This window comes from Symphalangus syndactylus, chromosome 11, assembly GCF_028878055.3.
Source record: "Symphalangus syndactylus isolate Jambi chromosome 11, NHGRI_mSymSyn1-v2.1_pri, whole genome shotgun sequence".
Lineage (NCBI taxonomy): Eukaryota > Metazoa > Chordata > Mammalia > Primates > Hylobatidae > Symphalangus > Symphalangus syndactylus.
The window spans coordinates 124939589-124960869 of NC_072433.2; the positions used below are offsets into that span (position 1 = coordinate 124939589).

General features: G+C 44.6%; 1 protein-coding gene and 1 long non-coding RNA gene across 3 annotated transcripts in view; one reads left to right on the forward strand and one right to left on the reverse strand.

Moving 5' to 3' along the window:
* MAF (MAF bZIP transcription factor) overlaps positions 1-12006 on the reverse strand; it is a 388207-nt gene extending 376201 nt beyond the window's left edge. Inside the window, exons 1-2 of one of the 2 annotated variants that reach the window (XM_055299649.2) lie at positions 10058-12006; positions 5610-5830 (exon numbers count right to left, since the gene is read on the reverse strand). In XM_055299649.2, the coding sequence (XP_055155624.1) occupies positions 5737-5830; positions 10058-11169 (1206 nt within the window). In that variant the 5' untranslated portion in view covers positions 11170-12006 and the 3' untranslated portion in view covers positions 5610-5736. Of the gene's footprint in view, positions 1-5609; positions 5831-10057 lie in introns of those variants that run through there. The other variant, XM_055299650.2, reaches the window with a different exon arrangement.
* A 122-nt stretch (positions 12007-12128) lies between these two features.
* On the forward strand, positions 12129-17865 carry LOC134731754 (uncharacterized). The gene is made up of 2 exons (XR_010114340.1): positions 12129-13601; positions 16784-17865. It is a non-coding gene; the product is annotated as an uncharacterized lncRNA (long non-coding RNA).
* Positions 17866-21281: the final 3416 nt, after the last annotated feature.

Consider the following 21281-nt stretch of genomic DNA (forward strand, 5'->3'; position numbering starts at 1 on the left):
TACAAGCATGAGCCACCACACCGGGCCAGATTTATCTTTTAATAGCTTCTCCCCTCCCTAATGTGTTAAAGCGTCCCAGGAAAAAATAAATGAATGAATAAACAAATAAATTTTTTAAGCCAGATGAAAAAATATATTGGAGTGAATGCCTGAAGACGGAAAGACACAAACATCACCTTTTAACAGATTTAATCTTAGAATGAATACCGAGGGTTTTTCCGCCTTCTATGAAAAACAAGATTTACACAAAAAATCTGACAGTGTAAAAAGCGTCTCAGATACTGACATGTTTGTTTTAGTTTCAATGTATTTATCTGTGCATAAATAAATCCTTCCCTAAGAGAGAGGGAGAGAGTAAAAAGTAGATTTTTTTTAAGGTGTAATGATACTTGCCTAACTTAAGTATTCTCACAAACCGAGGGTCCCTCTAAGAAAAAGGCCCCTCATGGAAAAGATCCGTTGTGAAATTAGTGGTTTTAAAAGTCTGTCCTCTTGAGACAGTTCCTGGATGCCTGAGATGTGTCTAGAACTGTGTGAAATCCAAGAATGCAGGCAGGACCCTCATCCTGTCGCTGTTGGAGCAATCCTCATAAAGTTTGCTTGACTGACTTTGTTTTATAATGTGCATGAAACTACACCACGGAAACCCCAAGCCGTATCGAGATTTCCATAAAGATTTTTAAACATGCTATCTGGATTTCTCGCTTGCCTTTCTCTTTTTCCCTCTTACTCTGTCTCTAACCGAAGCAGGAAAAAAAAAGAAAAAAGAAAAAAAAATCTGGAAAATGGACCAGAAAACTAATAGAAGAAAAATCAAATGATCTGGAGCCGATGATCTTACTTACAGACGGTTCCTGGGGCCGCTATCGGGTGGAGTGAGGGGGTCTCAAGGTGAAGGGCGGAGCCTTGCGGGGACCGAGTCTCGCTCCCTCCCTCCAAGTGCCCGCCCACCCAGGAGAGCGGCGCACCGGGGAGTTTTGATATCCCCGGAGCTCGCTCGCGCTAGGGCAGTCCTCTTGACTTTTTAAACCAAATTTGAACACAATCCGAGCTCCTGCAGGGTTGCGGGAGCTTGGGTGGGCGCGGGGCCCTGGGCGCGCTGGGTGTGGCCGTCATTAGCGCCCCCGGGCGCCGGGCGGCGTCGTGGGCATCTCCGAGGGGCGCTGCGTTGCTGGCGTCTGAGCGCACCGGCTCCCTGGGCACTGCAGCGGGTCTGGGACTGCAGGCCCGGCCCAGGACTGAGGGACTCGGTAGCTTCAGGCAATCTTCGGGACCCGCCCCCTCTGTCTGGGCTCCAGTCCCTGTGCACCTGCTGTACGCCCCTCGGGGACCTCAGAGGTTGGGGAGCACACCCAGCCCCACGCAGCTGCAGTCACCAGGCTCGGGCAGTGATGCCCAGAACCACTGGGCCCCGCAGAACCCATGCATAAAGGACTGGGATGTGGTGTTCCTGTCCGGGGCCCGCGGGGGGCGCCGGGGGCGGGGGGAAGATGGGGGTCATGGAGGGAGGGTTGTTCTTAGAAAATGGGAGAGGGGACAAACTCAGCATCCTCTCTGCCTTCATCTCCTTCATTCTAGGCTTCAAGACCATTGCACCAAAAGCTCTGGCCAGCTTTAAAGATTCCAGCTGAGCTTCCAGTGACGCTCCCCGGACCCTCTCCATATCCCTGTCTGTGTCTACACTTAAACTGGGGCGGAGGTGACTTATTGGGTCCCAGACCTCAGCTTCCGCCACTTGTTGGCCTGAGGATAGTGCCTTCTGAGGTTCTTTCATGGCCCTGGATGACCAGGCATGGGAGGAAAAGGTGTCAGAAATTACGGAGAGGACACCGGGATTGGATAGGAGTCAGGTGGGAAGGGTGCAGACCCTGGTGCTAAGGACCTCACTGTTGTTTCTAGGACTCTGTGGAGAGCTCACAACCTGTCAGTGGCTTGTCAGTCACCCTGCAAACAGATCCTTCTTGGTGGGAGGTTTTGGGGGGACTCTGAGAATGACCTGGAGCTGACCCCTGGCAACTGGAGATCATAAGCCAAGGTTAGCCTCTGTTAGTCTGGGCCATACTCTCCCAGCCTCTGCACCCAGGTCCCTTCCTCTCCTCTGCTCTCTGGGCCTAGTTTGGAGTTGCCTATTGTCCTGGGATCCTCGGCCTGCTTTCCTTCTGCAGAATTCCTCCAACAAAGTCAAAAACCCACTTCTACAGGCCTCAAGAAGTGGATGAGGTTATATAGAGAACCAGGGCAACTACTAGTGGCAAAAACGGGCTCTGAACTCCTGACCTAATTTTTCAGGCCTGTGTTCCCTTTACAACCATCCTTGTTGGGGATTCTGGAAGGAGAGTGATTTTCACTCCTTCCTACCCAGTTCTATAAAGTTTCATCGCTTCGCCTGTTCCCTAAAGGAAAGCACCAACCACAAGGAAAAAATGGTTCTTCGGAATCTCATCTTGGAAAGGGTCAGGGCTGGCAATCAGAATATTTAGAATAGAGAAATTCAGAATGCGAATCACTGGTCTGCAGCTCACACCAAGGCCTGAGTTGAGGGGTGAGGGGCAGGTTGAGGAGTGCAGGGGAAAATACAGAAAACTCTTTCCTCTCCTTCCACTCTTTTTCCCAAAGCTCAGCAGGCAGGACTCCTTCATCCTCCTTTCTTGAATTAATGCTCCTTCTAATTGTAACTAAAGATCTAAGGTGCATCTCTGTAGAAGGGAGGAATGTGATTTTGTAATCCACCGTTCTAATTATAGGGAAAACTGTTATTTAATAAAAAGGAAGGAAAAGGAAATGAATTGTGTTGAACAAGAGAAGAGGCGCTCAGTAGATGCTAAGATTTGTGTAAGAAACTGCATTTCAGTCGTAGTCGTGGAAAATGTGTTTTGTGAGTTTCTTAAAACTGTACGACTCTGATGAAAATTCACAGAAACATCTTATTTCTGTGTGTTGTTAGTTTGCTCTTCCCATCTCAGACTTTTTCGTTCGGGCAGACTTATGGAAACCACACAGAGGGCCTTCAAATTTAAATAATAAAATACTGTCATGATGTCATAAAACTATTGCAGTGACCATTTAAATATTAGCACAACATGTCTGGCTGGTCCAAAATGTCACCATCATCAAATCACAGACTGATATATTTATAAATACTCAAATGTTACGACATTAATGATTTCCTCAAATCTCTCCATTTGGGTTTGGTCCCCAAAATTGTTTTCAAAAAGGAAACGTGAACGTATTTTAAAGAAACGGACAGCCGAGCCTAGTTTACTTCTGGCATACATGCACACTAGGTCTGACATTAGCCACGGAGCAAGTGAAATTCAGACTGGTAACAGGGATTATTTCTGGGCCTCCTGCTTTTAAAGTTCCCCTTTCTCTTGTTTCCCTCATTTCTCACCTCCCACAAATGGTGCAGGGAACAGGGAGCCCGAGATTTTATTTGCTATGCCTTCATGCAAAGCAATTTGATTTGTTTGTTTAGTTTAGTTTTGTTTCTCTCTAAAGGGTAAAGATGCTCCCAATTTGTGGCAGGACTGTGTTTCTTTATGCCCCAACAATCATGAGACAGCCTGGGAGACTGAAATTCTCTCACCCTGTCCCCTACCCCCGCTAGGGAAAATATGCTAGACAGAGCTGGGTTTGTTCAGGAGCTAGGGCAGAGCGATGCCTGGAGAGAACTCCCCTTTTCTGGGGCTGTTTGATGTCTGAATTTTGAAGATTTATATCAAAAGGGAGAAAAGCAGTATTATGGGAAGTTGGGTTAAGACTCTTGCTCCGCTTTTAAGCAAATGCTTCAAAACAAACAAATCCTGATTGAGGTGGCCGGACTGGACCACCTCCTTCATAACTACTACATGGCCTGCCTGGACTTGGGACATCTTCTTTTAGATTTAGGATGGGCTAAGAGTGAAACAAACTTCCGTGTTTCTCTTATTTTCTTCAAAACAACAAGGAAGGCACAGGCCCCAAATTATGCATTCAGCATCCTGACAAATAATCAGAGGAGATAAAAATTGTAGCCTATCACTGCAGATAAAACTTCTCTAAAAAAACAAAACAAAACAAAATAAGAACTAAGACATTTCTTTAAAGAGAGGGACAAAATTATTTTTGAAAAATCAAATGACAGTGAATTGTAGTGGGGAACCTTGGAAATCAGCAAAGTGAAGCTGGTAAATCTCACTTCCTATCCCCTCTTAGTGAATGTTTATATTCGCAGCGCTAAGAAGAGCTTGGTTGTGTGTTTTACTGGCATGGAAATCAGACCGCTGAAGGTTGTCACTCATGTACTCATGTATTTTAGTCTTCCAACCTATCTCAGTATTTATCTACCGGCAGGCAAAACAGAAACAAACAAACAAACAAACAACAAAAAGACAGACAGAGAGAGAGAGACTCATGTGGCAATCAGACTTTAAAATATATTGATTGGCCTAGTAGACTGGAGGAGTGTATTTCGTGAAGCCAGGACTATGTGAATACGGAAGTTGGCCTAAACGAAAACAACGGCCACAACAGTAAAAGCCTCCCAATGTACTGTGCTTGGGAACCTTTGAACGCGTCATAGGCAACTCTAGATATTTAGACCAGGACACGCTGGGAATGCAGCTACCGAGACAGCTGTGTGCCATGTTTGTGAGGGTGACCATGATTTGCCTTCTGTCCACTGCTTTTAGCAGGAAAACTGGCGGTGTGGCAAGGGGGTGGTTCTACTTCAGAATAGAAGTATCTAGAATTGGTGTTGCTAAGTAAAAATGCCTGGGGTAAAGGCACAAGGGAGAAAAGATCAGAGTGTGAGCATCCTGCATTCAGTAATAAACAGCATTTCCCATCGGAGGGGTCCGTGTTGAAAGGCTCCCAGGTAGTCACAGCTTTGAGACAGTGAGAAAACAACGTCTGCATAGCAGATTTATCTGCCAGGCCACAGTAGAATGTCTGCCTATTTGATGTCAATATATTAATGTGTCAGATACATTGTAAAAAATCACTACCTGGTTTTTGAAAAGGGAAACATGCAAGAAGCCAGGGAAATTTAAAGGAGGTGATTTTTTTTTTTTTTTTGAGTGTTCAGGAGCAAAAAAGAAAAGGGAGCAAAAAATCACACAGAGGGTGTGTATTTGACTAACTTTGTATTTTGCCACACATTGTTTCATTTACAGCTATGTCTGACAAATAAGCACGTTTGACATCACTGATAAATGCAACACTGTCTAGGGCCTACGAGAAAACCAGGGGGCTTGGCTCCACTGGAGCCTCTGCCTGTGCATTTGTTTAGGGAAGGGGAGTCGAATATCTATTTTTCTTCTTAGTAAAATTATCTGCCAGAGAAACAATAAAGCATGAAAAAGTACTATTTAGAATGTGCATGCCTATGTATGCTTTTAAAATGCTAATTGTTGCATTCCGGGAAACTTTCCCTTATATATATGCATACATATGTATCTTTGTAATTTCAGTGAATTTTTAAAACTAGTATGGCAGGTTGAAACCATTGCACCTGTTTACTTGCACACACCACAAATCGAAAAGCAGGAGTGCGCTTTTCTACAGGTCTCTATGAAACCCCCAGACAAGAGGCATAGTTAATTACTAGGGAAGTTATACATTTAATAGCCTTCTTCTCTAACACAGTAATTTTTATTTAAAAAGGAGACTAAACAGAAGTCAGGGGTAGGTGGTTCTCCATGACTGCAAATAATAATAATGATTTTTTTTTTTTAATGTACAGCTCTCACACAAATTTCATTTTGTGAACACACTGGTAAGTACACGATGCTGGGGCTTCCAAAATGTGGCGTATCCCACTGATGGCTCCAACTTGCGAGTGGGCTCAGTTCTGTAATTGGAATGAAAGGAATTTTAACACTATTTAGACAAAGACTCAAACGCAGCGTAAACGGGAAAGCTAGATTTCCTCATATGATTTTTTTTTTTTAATTTAGAGACTTATTTGTAATGAACGGCACTTACTCAGGATTTAGGAGTTCTTTGTAAAGAACAAAACAAACAAACAAACAAAAAAACATGTGTTTGCCACTCCCACTATGCTTCAAAGTTTTCAGTAATTGTTATTTCTCAAAATGCCTTTTACTAGGAGTTAACCTTCTCTCACAGCCAGCCACTCAAACCTCATTTTTTCCAGCACTTCTGCACTTGATTTTCTAAAGTTTAGGGGCCCAAACCTGCTTATTATATTCAACTGCCTTGTAGATTCCTATCAAAATGCTTAATTCTACACAACTATATTTTCCTCCCAATCCAGGCCTCCTTCGTCAAGAGATAACTGCAATAACTACATCCAGAATATCACTCTTATTTTGAGAATGTGTTTATCTAAAATCTGTTATCAGATGCTGAGATTTTTGTAAAAGCATTCTCTCCATTTCTGCTTCTTCAGAGTTTGTGTATCTAAGTTGTGATCAGGAAAAAAAAAAAAAGAAAGGAAAGAAATATCTGAAGTCAAGAACACTTGACTTCAAGCTCATGAGGGGAGGTTTACTATTAAGACTTTTGTTAAGCAAAATTAAGTGTGGATTCAGGAGCCTATCTCAACTAGCACATAAAGGAAGGTCAAAATGTCGAGGTTATACACTGTCTTCGTGTTCTGTGAAAAATAGGCAGGAAGGCCAGATGATAAACTGGCCAGAACTCAGCAGCACCAAACACAACCTGTTTTCTTCAAAATAAGTCTTTCAGTCAGAGTTGCAATATTATCTTTTTTTCTTTTAAGAACTACAGAAAACAAAACAAAAGTCATCGTCTTTGGCTATATTTTCAAAACAGTGCTGGCTTTGTCTAACATTCTATTAGTGTGCTAGGGGAAGATGACTAAGAGTGCAAACTGCATGAATTTGTAACATTAGTTTCATGAATTTGTGTCATTTAAAAATAGGTCAGCGCTTAGAAGTCCTACTAGTGAAGGTAGTTTTGAGTCTTTCCAAGGGATCTTTAAGTCAGCCCCCATAGACAGCCTCTTTTGGGGTAAATACCAATAAATCAAAGCACAGCCTACATTCCACACAGGTATTATTGTTTGATTTTATTTCTGGGTATATAGCATGATCTGAAATCATTACTAGCTCATCTAAGTAGAGAAGTTCTCCACTAAATATTCATAGTGAAATATGATTTGATAACACAGTTTAAACCAGATATGCACTTGGAAATATGGAAGTAAGGAGTGGATTTTCTTTTTCCTATTTAAGACAAATGACCTTCAATGTTAAAGAGAAAAGCAAAACAAAACAAACAACTTTGATTTGTCGTGTTTATGTTAAATCTTGTCAGGCCTTGCTAACAAGAAAATCACGGTGTGTAAGACAAGAAGGAAAAATAATCAACTTTAGTGAAAAGGCAAGCGCTGTTTCTCTTTACCATTAAATGCATATGCGCACAAGCCACCTCTGATGCGCCATGTTTGTCCAGCTCCTCTGTCTGTGGATGGCTTTGCTCCTGATCAGAAGTGTAGGGCCAGGTTCAGGAAGCCTAGTTCCACTGTTTTGTTTTGTTTTGTTTTTCCCACCAAGGGCGATTATGGCTCAACTCATTTGAAAACTGAAAACTTTGGGGAGAAAAAAATAAGGTCATAATTTACATCTATATTAAATATTGCTAATCAGTATATGGGACCAGCCTCCTCACTTCAAAAAACAGCCTATAATTTCACCCTGAATTACTGTCTCCCTATTCCTCCATGAATCCTTCCACTGGAGAAAAGGATGCATTTTACACTTTTAATGAGGTTGTTGGGCCCAGTTAAACTGTACACTAAGAAACTGAGTACAGAATCAAAAAAAAATGCCGTTTATTATTGTAGATTATTCTTTTCTTGATATAACCAGAATTGAAAATGAAAGAAAAGCACATAGGAACATCAGGCGTGGTTAGTTAGTAACTCAAGATATAAAACAATTTTGCACAGCAAAATATGTAAAAGAAAAGTAACTGACAAGATTTTTTTATATTTATTGTGGTAAGATTTACTTTTCATTTCTTTTTAAAGACAGGATGTCAGTCCCTGAAAATAACATTTACTGATTATTGCCTTTAAAACTGTGGATTTTTAAGTTACAGAAAATCCAGTTCTGCACCACAATACAACTGTAAAAAAATCTGCATCATCTTAAAACTGTGCAGTAATGCCATTTTTATAACTGCATAAATTTTATTAGCGTTCTAAACAGTTTTGCAATTTTTTTTGTATTATATGCTTGCAGGTTATATCTTAGTGCAATTCAGTCCCAAATACTTTAATTTTGAAAAAAAAAAACATACATTTTTGAATGTAAAATACCCCTACAGATATAAACAGGGGCGTTTCCCCTTTTAATACTTTGGTTTTCAATACAGTCAGTGGTATAGCAAAGACTACACATACCCAACTTATATTTAAGTTGCAAGCACATGCTGTATAAGCTACTTTTTTTAAACAGTCCCCTTGCAAACTCTACCCCCCTTAACATCACAACAGTAAACAATTTAGTGCATCAATCGTTTAAAAAATCTACAGCTAAACAGACCTAACTCTTCCAAATTTATCTATAACATTCCTTTATCTGTAGCATACATTTTAACTGGGCTAACAGATTATAAAAACTAGAATTAAATTATATACTAGAAACCCAGAGCATTCCACATTTGACAATGACCAAAAGCCAAAAAATATAAAATAAAAATAAAACCAAAAATAATGGGGCAGTTTCTCCTTTTAAAAAATAAATTTTAGACTGCTTTTCGGCAATAGCACAATTTTAGTCCCCAAAGTGGGGCGTCATTCTTATTAAAAAGAAAACATTAAGAGTTCTTCAATGTTTGCCAGGTTAAATTTGTAACCCATTCTGGTATCTTTGACAAGGAATGCCTTCAGTGCATTGGGAGGTTGAAGTTCTGAGTAACTCAAAGCAGTTTTGGAGCAGATGCAAAATTTCATGGGAAGAAGGCTCTACGGTTGCAGTTTTTTGTTCTAAACTCAAAAAAGTCATGAGGCAATAAAACAAAAGTATGAATGCCATGCTATAAGTCTTCGAACGTCCATTTCCAAGCCAAAAGAAAAAAAAGGAAAAAATAATTATACCATACATGTCCAGCATGCAGGCTTTTTTTTTTATTAATATAATGTCTCTTTTCCATAAAGTCTTTGAAACAGTTATAGTTCATTGTTGCTAAGACAAAGTAGCAAGCATAATAATGCATGAGATGAGAATGAGTTTTTTTAATGGCAGACTAAACTCTCAGATTTGGCATCACAAGGCCAAAACTCACAAGTCACACCCAGAAGGTTGATGCAGGCTTGATTGTGGAAGGTTCATGAGGATTTTTTCTCTATTTTAGCACAACAATGCTAAAAAAAAACCCGATGGAACTCGGCACGCTGCAAGTCTATAACATTTCACATCTTTTTTTCCTTTGCAAGCTCAATCTCACATGAAGAACTCAGGAGAAGAAAAAAAAAAACTTTGCTTTTTTTTTCTTTCATCTCGGAAGAGATGGGTTGAGAGGGAGTGAGAGTGGAGGTTGGAAAAAAGGTGGGCAACACAGCAAGCTCCAAAAGTAAAATTAAAAAAAAAAATCCAAACAAAATAAAACACACACACACACACACACACACAGAAAATGAACACCAGTTCATGAACTGAAGGGGAAGAAGAAAAAAAAAATATGTGAATGATGCAGGCTTCAAAGGTGAGCAACGTTTCACATGAAGAACTCTGCTGAGATCTTTGAACATTGTGCAAGTCCGGGGTGGGGGTGGTGTAAAAAAAAAGAAAAAAACAAGCTAGCAAGTTATGGAGAATTTCAGATTGGCAATCCATGCGCCAGACACCCATTCCCTCCCCAGTTTAAAACAGCCACCACTACCACAAACTCGAGCAGGGTGTGGGGTGTGTGTGTGTGTGTGTGTGGTGTGTGCGTGTGTGTTTGTGTGTGTGTAGGGGGCCAAACTCGGTGGGGGGGGGGTGAGGTGGTGGCGAGCATGGTTCTAGAACTAGCAAGCCCACACCCAAGCCGGACCCCCGCGGAGCACTTATCAGGGTGGCTAGCTGGAATCGCGTGTCAGACTCACATGAAAAACTCGGGAGAGGACGGGTTGTCGCTGCTGGAGCCGTTTTCTCGGAAGCCGCTGCTCACCAGCTTCTCGTATTTCTCCTTGTACGCGTCCCTCTCGCGCACCAGCCTGGAGATCTCCTGCTTGAGGTGGTCGACTTGCTGCAGCAGCTGGTTCTTCTCCGACTCCAGGACGTGTCTCTGCTGCACCCTCTTGAAGCGGCAGGACTGGGCATAGCCGCGGTTTTTCAGGGTCCGCCTCTTCTGCTTCAGCCGGATCACCTCCTCCTTGCTGACCCCGCGCAGCTGCCGGTTCAACTCGCGCACCGACATGGTCACCAGCTGCTCGTCGGAGAAGCGGTCGTCGAAGTGCAGGCCGCCGGCAGCGTGGTGCGGGTGCAGGGCGCCCCCCGCCCCCGCCGCGCCCCCGCCGCCTCCGCCGCCGCCGCCGCCGCCCCCGGCGCTGGCCGGGCCACCGCCGCCCGCGCCCCCTGCGCCACCGGCCGAGGCGGACGCGCTGCCCGCGGCGCCGGGCGCGCCGGCCGTCGGGTGGTGGTGGTGGCCGGCGGCGTGGTGGTGGTGGTGGTGGTAGTGAGTGCCCGCGCCGCTCTGCGCGGCGGCCGCGGCGATCACGGCGGACACCACGGCGGCGGCGGGGCCCATCTCCTCGCCGCTGCCGCCCAAGGAGGCGCCGGCACCGGCCCCGGCCGCCGCGGCCAGCTGCTGCGCCCCGCGCGCGTAGCCATCGAAGCCGCCCTGGAGCTGGTGGCTGTTGCTGATGAGCGCCTCGACCGCGTCCTCGGGGCTGAAGCCCAGCGCCTCGGGGTTCAGCTGCTGCGGGTAGCCGGTCATCCAGTAGTAGTCTTCCAGGTGCGCCTTCTGCTCGCTGCCCGAGCCCGGGCTGGGCGCCGAGAAGCTGGGGGAAGGGGGCACCGAGCTGCACGGCGTGCTCATGGGGGTGGAAGACAGCGAGCCCCCGGCGATGAGGCGGCCGCACTGGCTGATGATGCGGTCGGTCTCCACCGGTTCCTTTTTCACTTCAAACTTCATCAGATCGAAGTCATTAACATATTCCATGGCCAGAGGACTGGTGGGCAGGTCGGAGTTGCTCATTGCCAGTTCTGATGCCATTCTCCTGCCGCCGCCGCCGCCGCCGCCGCCGCTCCGCCAGATGGGCTGCAGGAGAGGGGCCAGCGGGCTGTGCTGGGTGGCCAGCGGGTGAGCCAGCTTGCCGGGCTGGGGCGCTTCTAGCTCGCGCGGCGGTGGCTGGCCCGAAACCTCCGAGCGCGCTCACACACACACCCCCCCCCGCCCTGCCCGCGCCCCCCGCGCCCGCCCTCCCTCCCCCCTGCTCACGCCAATGTGCTCCCTCGCTCGCCCCGGCCCCTCCTTGCTCGCTCGCCTCCTTGAGCGCCGAGCCGGCGGCTTCAGGCTCGGGAAGATCCTCCGCGGGCTGCGGTGGCGGCGGCGGTGGCTGCGGCGGCGAAGCTGGAGGAGCCCGGCCCGGTGCGCGGCGTCCCCCGCTCGCCGCTCCGCTGCGCGCTTTGCATAAGGAAGGGCTCGCCTCGCCGGCCCGGGCTGCAGGCAGGGCGCGCGCGGCGGCCGCTCGGGGCTGGAGGCGCGGCGGGCGTCTGTCCGGGCGGCGCGGGCCTTGGCACGGGGGAGTTAACACTTCATGCTTCTCTCCTCCTCTTCTGCTTGGCTCTCTTTATTATTTTTTTTCTCTCCTCTCTCTCCCTCGCGCACTCTCTCCCTCCGTGCAAAGTGCAAGGCAGAGGTGCAGCCCGACTGGAGGTGAGGGAGGGGGGAGTTTAGTTCTTTCTTGCCTTTTTTAAAAAAGCGAAACAGTGAAGTCCTAGGGAAAGACGAGGCAGAGAGCAAAGGGGGGAGGGGGAGGCCAAGCCGACAAGCAGCCCGAGCTACAGCTCGAAGATGAAAAAAGATTTTAAAGCCTCTGATCCAGCAAGAAGAGTTTAAAGCAATTGCTGAGTTTTATAGCACTCGTGACGTCAGGTCCAAATGAGAAATTGACTGGCACTCCGGGCCAATGGGAGGCGGCGAGAGCAGCCGCGATTAGCATAATAGTATAGAAACAAGGAAACTTTTCGGAGCTGTCAATCAGGGCCCAATCAGCTGACTGTCAGCTGGGACGGGCTGGCTTAACCCTTCCTGCGCCGCTGCCTACCCGGGAGCGAACGAGGCCCGGCGCAAAGTTTGGTGTAAGAGGGGAAGGAGTTTTTCCAGAGGGGCTTCGGCAGTCCGGGCGGACCTGGGAGGACGGTTTGCTTTTCTTTGGAGCGCGAGACAGGCCTCCCATCCAGAGCCGCAGCTCCCCGGGGGCTCACTCTGCGGGGATTGGCCTGATTCCCCTCCCCTGCCTGCCCCCCACCCCCAGGATTGTGAATTCGCATCCCAGCTTCTCCTCCTCGCACCACCTCTGGCACCCAGGTGTCTGCCGGGGACCTTCCTTCCCTGAGCCTGGCGGTGCCCGCCGCTCAAACTTGGCCCCAACTCTTTGTCCGTCTCTCGGGCGCCGTTGCGGGGAAGGGACCGGGAAGGGAGGGATGCACTGGGGTGTCCGGGTCGGGGCTGCGGGGTGGACGCCGCCCGCTCGTGCGCCTGCCCAGAAGACTGGGAGTCCGTGGAGAGAGAAAGCCCATTTTATCACTCTCTTTAAAAGGAGGTAAAATAAGTTGTTTAGAGACCATTCTTCACGGAGACTGGTTGCCCGCTGGTGTCGCGTGCCCTTGGACAGAGCGAGCGCCTATGCGAGATAACTCCGGGGAAGCTCAAAGTCAGGTCAGCCGGGCTCAGCCCTCCGGCTCCTGACTGGCCGGAGTTTGGCCTTTGAGACTCATATTGCGCGCTCGCTGTCTCTCTCTTACACACACACACACACTCACACTCACCCATCCCCTTACGAAATCTGACCTCTGTTTATGAGGGTCAGGCGTGCCCTTTGCACTTTTACGTTTCCTTTAATTATTTCGGACTTGATCGTGACGGGGAGCAAGGGGGAAAAACAATACCCCAGCCCTCACCAGCTCACCTCGAAGGGTTAAATTTTAAACCGCGGTTTCTGGAACTAGTCCGGAAACGCAGAGGGGGGGTGGAGTGGGGGAGGCTGCTCCCCCCACCCCCAGTTGCAAATGCTAATAAGTAGTTGAAATTTCTAGATTGATTCTGTAAAAGTTTATGCAAAAAAGAAATAAAAAAGAAAAAGAAAAGAGAAAGAAGGAAACCAACAACTAACTCTGTTTCTAAGATTTTAAAGCGATAGGCAAGTCGAAGAAGCAGAGATTTATTTGGAGAGAAAGCTCCTGAAACCGACCCAGCCTTTCGAAGACCAGCCCGCCTGCTTAGAAGTTGGGACTGTTGATTCCTTCAATTAATGAAATGCATTTGGTGTTGTTAATCGTATTTATTTTACTTTATGAGAGGGGGGAGACGCTAGGAGGGTGCATTAAAAAAAAATTCTGAAAAGCCTGCAAAAGGATCGAAGAGTGGAAACTATTGTTGGAGCGAGTTGGTTTTTACCTCAACAGCGCCACCTTTCGGCAAAGGTCAGTTGAAATTGATCCGTGTCCAGTTTTGTCGATGAAGTGAAAAGCAGCTGGTTACCCAGTGTGGGAGGAGGAAAGAGGCACACAAAGTTAGTTTGAGTGAAGTGGAAGAACCCGACCCTATAGGAAAGGGGCCGAAGAAAGTGCTGGCAGATGCAGGGATCATTTTTGCCCCTCCTCTTCTCCTTGATTGTTGACAAAGAGGCCGGGGGATACAGACACCCTCGGGGTGTAATTTCTGGCTGAGACCTTGCAAGCGGATCCCCATGTAACAGGGCCCCAAACCCTTTAAAAGTGCCAGGATGGATTTTCAACGGGCTTTATGGCAATATCAATAGAATTAAAGTTACTTGTAATTCAGTGATAAATGAGATGTCTCTAGTAAGTAAGATTAACTGCAGTGCTGTAAAGTTGTTTATCTGAAAAGTAATTCTCAGAAAACCTGACTTCTGACACTTAGTCATATATTAAGCCAGCGTCTTGAACATTGCACTTCAGAATGGTCTTCCCCACCCCGCAGCATACTTTGCTATTTATAACCTCAGGTGTCTCTCACTCGTTCCTTGCACCAGATTAGACCTGTGTTAATTTCTCTGATCCTAGTAGCCTTCAGTTTCAGCAAACCCAGGAATCCTTAATGCGAGACTTCCCAAAAGATTTGTAGGCACATCCTAATATGAAAAGGGCAGCGCTGTTGGTATTTTTCAGACAAGTAGTGTTTCTTCATCGTGACTGCAGAGAAGTTGTTCATAAGGGTAGTTTTGGTTTTATGAGAGAATTTTGTTGGGTGGAATAAACTATGTCTATTACCAGTTTGGTGAAGGAAGAGTAAAGATTATGTCAATATTTATGCAACCTAGCAGAATTCCCTTGCTTTCCTTCACTTTAACAATATTTTACCTAGTAATGAAGTTAAGGAATTATAGTTTATTTAGAGGAAAATCCACACTTTCCATTACATATGCATTATGTCATTTAACATTGCCCATAACAATGGTTTTCTAGGTTTTTTTAAAAGTCAGTAGTCACTAATGTCTGAAGTTTATATTTTTTCATGTAAAATATGAATTTAAGTATATTTAGAAAGAATTTATTTTTTGCTTATGATATATTTTTAATCCTTTTGCATCGTATTTGTGTTAAAAGCTGTAAGGTATGATCATTGCCTCTGAAAGCAGTATTATAATAAATAATAAATAATATTTTATATACAAAGTTTGCTAGTGATGAAGACTATGCTGTACACATTCATGGCTGAGTATATAATTGTTACATTGTTATATGTATCATTTCTAGAAATTAAATGCTCATGTTTGGGCAGCTAAATATATTATTATCTGCACATTTTTATGGTTTATTTATGTACACTGCTGTCAAGACATGGTATTTTTATTTCTCTTATTGCAAGGTCTTTTATAGTCTCTCATTTTCTCTTGGAAAAATAAGAGAGGATCAGAATTTTTTTTAGATGTGTAGCAGTAGTGCTCTCAGGCTTATAACTTGATTCTCATTTTTATCCGTTTTACATTATTATTTACTGATTCACAGGGGTGTCTAAACATTTACGGTTCTCTATTAGCAGTATTTCTTTTATAACAATGGAGCTCCCTCATTTTAATTAGTACTATTCAGGTTTTTGATTCTGTACAATTATAGTGGGCCACATTTCTTTAGACTTCTTTGCTAACATTGTTTGTTTCACTTCTATCCAAGCCAATCTAATCCAAATACAATGTGAACTGTGTTTTCTTACTGCTTAACATCCCTTTGCTATATATACTCTAGTAATCTCTGTAGAACAATATACAGTAATTTAGAAACCATGCATTTGTCATTATTGACCAATTCGGGCCAGTAGTATTAAAGTTTCTGAAAACAATGAATATAGAAGATTTTTGAGGAGGAGGAGGACATGGGTTACATCGCATAGAATATTGTGACACAGTAACATCAGAAACACAATTATAGTTTCATGTCAGTACATACATAACGAGTTTATGCAAAAATGAAAAACATAACCCCTGTTCGTGTCCAAATTACCAATATTAAAAGCTTAAAGGAACATATTTTTCCCGATTGTGAGTTATAGCAACTCAAATATATCATGTTGGAATCAGACATCCATAATCTGAATAGAACGGGATGCATCAGGTATAGTGTCTGGACTCTTTGTGTAGGAGCTGATTTTATGGGGCAGGACTAACCAGTGTCCACTAAATTTCGCTATGAAACCAACTAAACTGATTTGAGAAAGAGTTCTTCAGAGTAACTGAATGATAAGGCGTACACTGTTCTTGGGTCTAGTGTTAGATAAATCCTTTTAACAGTCTTCAGTTAGCAGGGTAAGTAAATCACAAATCACTGTTAGCAGATTCATGGAAGAAAATTAATAGAATCAGACGAGATAATCTGATAAGGGCAAAATTGCTGAGGAAACAGTCTTGCCTCTTATTGGAGGATGTGAAACAACAGTCTGATTACTAGGAGTCGTTATGAATAGGTGAATTATGTGCTAAATAATCATCAGAGTAATTCGGCATTTATTAATTCTTTTCTCTTTAAGCAATTCACAGTTGTAAGTTAAAGCTGCTCTCTCTTTCAAGACATATCTTTTATAATTTTTATTAGAGGTAATTTATTATTTGCGTTACCTGTATTTACTTCATAATTGAACACTTTGCATTCAAATTTATGTAATGCATTATGCTTGAGAATATATTTCTGCCTGATTAGCATAAATAGTCACTTACCTCATGAATTACTAACAAAGTTTATCTTAAAATATAGGTTTTTTTATTAAGTGGAACACCAACATATGTACAATAAATTCTGATTTTCCAGTGCAGTTAGAGAACAACTCACATTTGGTTACCGGGCAGCGAGGGAGGAAGCAAAATATAGACAAATGAGATGTGTAGGTTTCTTTCCAAGGGTATCATTTAGATGGGGGCATGTGTGTAGGGTGGGGTAGGGGGCAAAGTGAAGAAGGCCCTAGGCTTTCCATACACTATTTGGATTGGATGATCTTGACATGAAATGTGAATTCTGGAAAACCGGTAATTAGTGATCTCTGCCTTTGTAGAGAACCATGATAACAAGGAAATTAGCACTGGAAGAATTTGGGGGTTTTGTTTATCATATTTTTGTTTCAATTATTTGCTTATTTGTTTTTGTCTCTGCAGGGTTCTTCCTTGGAAAACAATATACATCACTTAATGAAATCTTTGTTTTGCGCAAGAGATGTAAAAAATCCAGATGTTTTCTTCTGTGAGAATTCCTGGGAAGGTGTACCAGCCTTCTTCTCTTTCTTCACCTGACAAAGACACCCAACACAGCCTTGCAGACCGGAGGTGTTTTAATACATAGTTTTGTGCACACATGAACGTGGGAATGAAAGGGCTGCTTTTGGTTTTAGACAATAGACAGAGCTATAAAATGATGATGGAGCCTGTTTTCCCCACTCTTGTCATTTTAAGTTAGTAGATTTCCCGGGTTTGTTTGTTGTTGTTTTCCCCCCACCCCCCCACCCCCACTTTCCCTTTTCAGGGGATAGGCATCTCCTTAGATTTTTGTTTTCCTGTAATTAGGGTCAGCTTTATGATTCGTTCTTCCACTGTCATCCTTTTTCATCCTATTCACAGCCTGTACCGGTGAGGGAATTTGTCTCAAAAGCATTCAGCCCTTCAAAGATTTTTACTGTGGTGAACTCAGAACTGATTAACGGAAAAACAGAAACAGAAAAAGCGACCTGATATGGGGGGATCTTGATGCCGGTTGCATCTCTCACGCACGGTAACTCAGAGGACAGGCTCCTCGGTAGTGCGGTAGTGCTAGTTCTGTGAAGTTTTTTTACCCTCCTTCCTAGCCCTGGAGGCGGGGTGATTCATAGCTCCTGTTCCAAAGGCATTCAGCAGCCATTCGACCTGGGAAAGAAACGGAGTTTTAGAAAATACAGGCCACACGTAGAGACGCCTGTGATTACCAGGATGAGTATGTCAGTGCAGGTGGCTTCTGAATTTCTGTTTCCGAGTTTGTTTGGCTGATGCCTGAGTAAAGGGGTCCCTTACGGCCCTGTTTTATACCTTAGTTCTTGGTGGCAACGTGGGTGTTGCTGATCTCTCTGATGTGTTTTTCTGTGCATTGAAAACACCAGACATGCTCCGTGACATCCTTGCAGCATCTGCCATCATAACGGAGTGTTCCTAATCTGACGAATAGAATATTACCTCCCCGTCCACTCAAAATAAAATTAAAGTAAAATTTATCGACCTGCTACTATTTTTTATTTAGTAACTTTATAACAGTGATACATGCTCCTTGTTAAATTATAAACACTTGAACAGGACGAAGTAGAAGGATATCAAATAAAAGAACTGCTATTCCTCATCTCCATCCCCGTCCTTAAACCTTGGTCTCAGGGGTTACCATCTGTAATAGTTGGGATATATGTGTGCACTTTTTACAGAATGACGTCGAAGCATGTACATAGTTATTTAACTTGTGCTCCCATTAAAACACATTCGTGTTAACAATCTCAAAAAGAGATTTTGGGGACTTCTGTCTTCTTTGGCAGAATTTGCCTAACGGAACCTCAGACTAGGGGAAGTTTGGAGATCTGATCTTAACATTGTCCTTCCAGCCAGTATAGGAGCTTGAATCTGGTTTAGGTGAGCTGGCAGCATTCAGGGACAGCTTCTGCACTAGGCCCAACAGATACCTTTCTTGGGGCCCACGAGACTGTTAAGGGTCCACAAAAACATTTAAAAAAAACTTTAAAAATAGAAGTACAAGAGGAATGTAGTATAGCATGGATTATGTCTGTCATCATACCAACACAGTTGTAAAATACAATTTAAAATATTTTTTAGTAGAACAAAGGGTCCACAGAAGCCAAAGTGCCCAGAGCCCACAAAACTCCACACAGGACTCCAACTCTGTGTACCTGATCACCTCCAATGATGGGATGATCTCAATTTTACCTCCTGTTATGACCATGTATGTTCCCACAGTTCTTGAGGTTGTCAAGAAAGCTCTTGTTTAACATGAAGTCATACTCCCTTCTTCTAGACCTTAGCCCTGATTTTATAGACTCATGAAGCCGTGTATAGTAAGTGCTTCTGTGCCACAGAGTCTTTGGGAAGTTGGAGAGAGCCAATATGACACCCTTTCCCTGCTTTTTGTTTTTCATTCATAATATAGCCAGCGTCTTTAACTTTTCCACACACGTTTTGGTTTTAAGTGCCAACTCCTTCTGGTTACTACCTCCCAAGTGGGCACACCTGGTTCCTGCCGCCCTCTGAGGGTTCAAGTCTCAGAACTGAATGCAGATACTCAGGTGTGAGCCTCCCATCCTAGGGAGAGCACCTGGGCTCCACCTCCTTAAGCTGCAGTTTGTCTGCTCCTAATACATCCCACAATTTCACCAGCCTCTGTGGCAGACACTTAACACTGGTGACTCATCATTCATGGACAGTGGACTCAAGCTCAGGCTTTTTCTTCTCACATTTCCCCCATCCTAGATTTGTGTGCTTGTTTTTGAACCCAAGCACAGAAATTCATAGCAATCCTCCGTAAGCTGCATGTCCTTAGATTCAGTCCGTTCTGGGCTTGTCTAAATCGGTTTGGATCTAGAATGTGCCATCAGCTAGTTTTAATTTGTTTTTCAGCTCAGTGCCAGTGGCAAATGAAATTGATGTGCTTTTTATATGACCTAGCCTCACAGAGCCAGGTCTGTCACCTGCAAATTGGGTATTGTCAGGATTAGAGATTGTGCTTCTGGAGTGTCTGCTATGGTGTGGGCCACAGAGGAGCTCATAAATGATTGGAGCTTTTCTGAATTTCCTGCTCTTTCCCTGAGTTGCTGATAACAACATTGGAAGGGACAAAGCCCTGTGGCATCTCAGTGGAGACTGTCCCTCGGAACTCGACAAAGTGACCCACCAAATCATTCAAGTACCTTAATGGACATTTTAAATGGACTCTGCCTAATTGGTAATTGGAGTTATTTTAAACGAAATGACTCTATCTGGAAGTCCTACGTGTACCTTTATAATCAATTCTAAAATAACTTCACTTTTTTTTTTTTTTTCTGAGACAGAGTCTCGCTCTGTTGCCCAGGCTGGAGTGCAGTGGTGTGATCTCGGCTCACTGCAACCTCCGCCTGCTGGGTTCAAATGATTCTCTTGCCTCAGCCTCCTGAGTAGCTGGGACTACAGGCACCCACCACCATGCCTGACTGGTTTTATTTATTTATTTATTTATTTGTATTTTTAGTAGAGATGGGGTTTCACCACATTGGCTAGGCTGGAATAACTTCACTTTTTAATGGTGTAGGCAACGCTCTCTGTTGGAGAAGACAGATTACTAGATAATTGTGTCGTATTTCACACCTGCCTTTGTCTTTGTAAACCTTTGCCCTGTCAAAATACATAGTAGTTGTCCAAAGTTGGGATCCCAGGGACTAATAAAAAATAGATGTAACCTAGAAAAGCTAAGCAGAAGAGCTCTATGTGTGTATACATAAAAACATAGAAACATAGTTGAGATCAGCTCTTTCCTCCCTGTTTTATCGCTGGTTTAGATCACCAACTTCCCTGCCATTTCCTGACGCCAATTTTGAAGCCAGGGGGCTCAGAGGCATTTTCTTCAACAGAAGAGTTCAGAGTCTCAGTGTCCACTTTTGAGCTGCACTTAGTCCCTCAGTGGTGTAAATATGCAGGCTGTTGCAGAATCTCCTGTTCCAGGATCCCACCTCGACCCCTTTCAGAGAAATCTGGGAATGAGAGAAGGAACCGGCCCAGGAGTGATTTATGACTTGCTGTCTGTGTCCTGCCTGAGGAAGCATGGCTCTGGCTGTTTCAAGCAGACCCAGCCTGGGATCCTCAGACATTGGAAGGAATGATGGCGACCCTTCAGGGAAACGTCACTGACCGTTGACTCTCAGCTCAGCTCGAAGCTGCTGAGGAGGGGCTAGGCTTGGTCGCTGTCACAGTGATGTGAGCTCAGGCGGTTGGGGTTGGGGAAGAGGGACCGGCCAGGAGACACAGCATCTGAGGTCAGCACCCAGGTCTTCCTCTGATTCACCCTCTGACCTCAGCAAAGCCCTTCACTCTCTTCCTTCAACTCATTTTTCAGGCTGCAAATGGACTGAAATGTGTGAAGCGGAAAAAAAAAACCTGCTTTCATGGAAGGAACGTTCCTAGCCATTTGATGCTGAATATAGGGTTGGTATAAATGGGGACCAGACTCCCACAGACAGATGGAAGCTGGCATGCCCAGGCGCCCATGGAGCATTGATGGGTCATGGTGGCAACCCTGGAATATCAGAGACGTTGGAATATCACATTGGAATATTTCGAGGTCAAAACAACAGACACGGCAAGACAGGGTCAGAATGGCACAACAAACCCCTCCTGCATCTCCAGGCTAGAGGATGCTGTTGTTTTAGGTTGACATTGTTTAGAGCCTCTGGTGGCAGCACAGTGAGGAGGATCACTGGGCAGGGAGACATACCCTGGAGGTGCCTGGTGCCAAAATGAGGATGTAAATCCTGCTCTACCCCAGGTATAAGAACTTGGGCAAGTTAGCTGACCTCTCTGAACCTGTCTTTTTCTTAGTGAGAGGTAGGCAGGAATCTTGTGATCATGATGAGCATGTATACCAAGTGTTTGGCATGGTGCC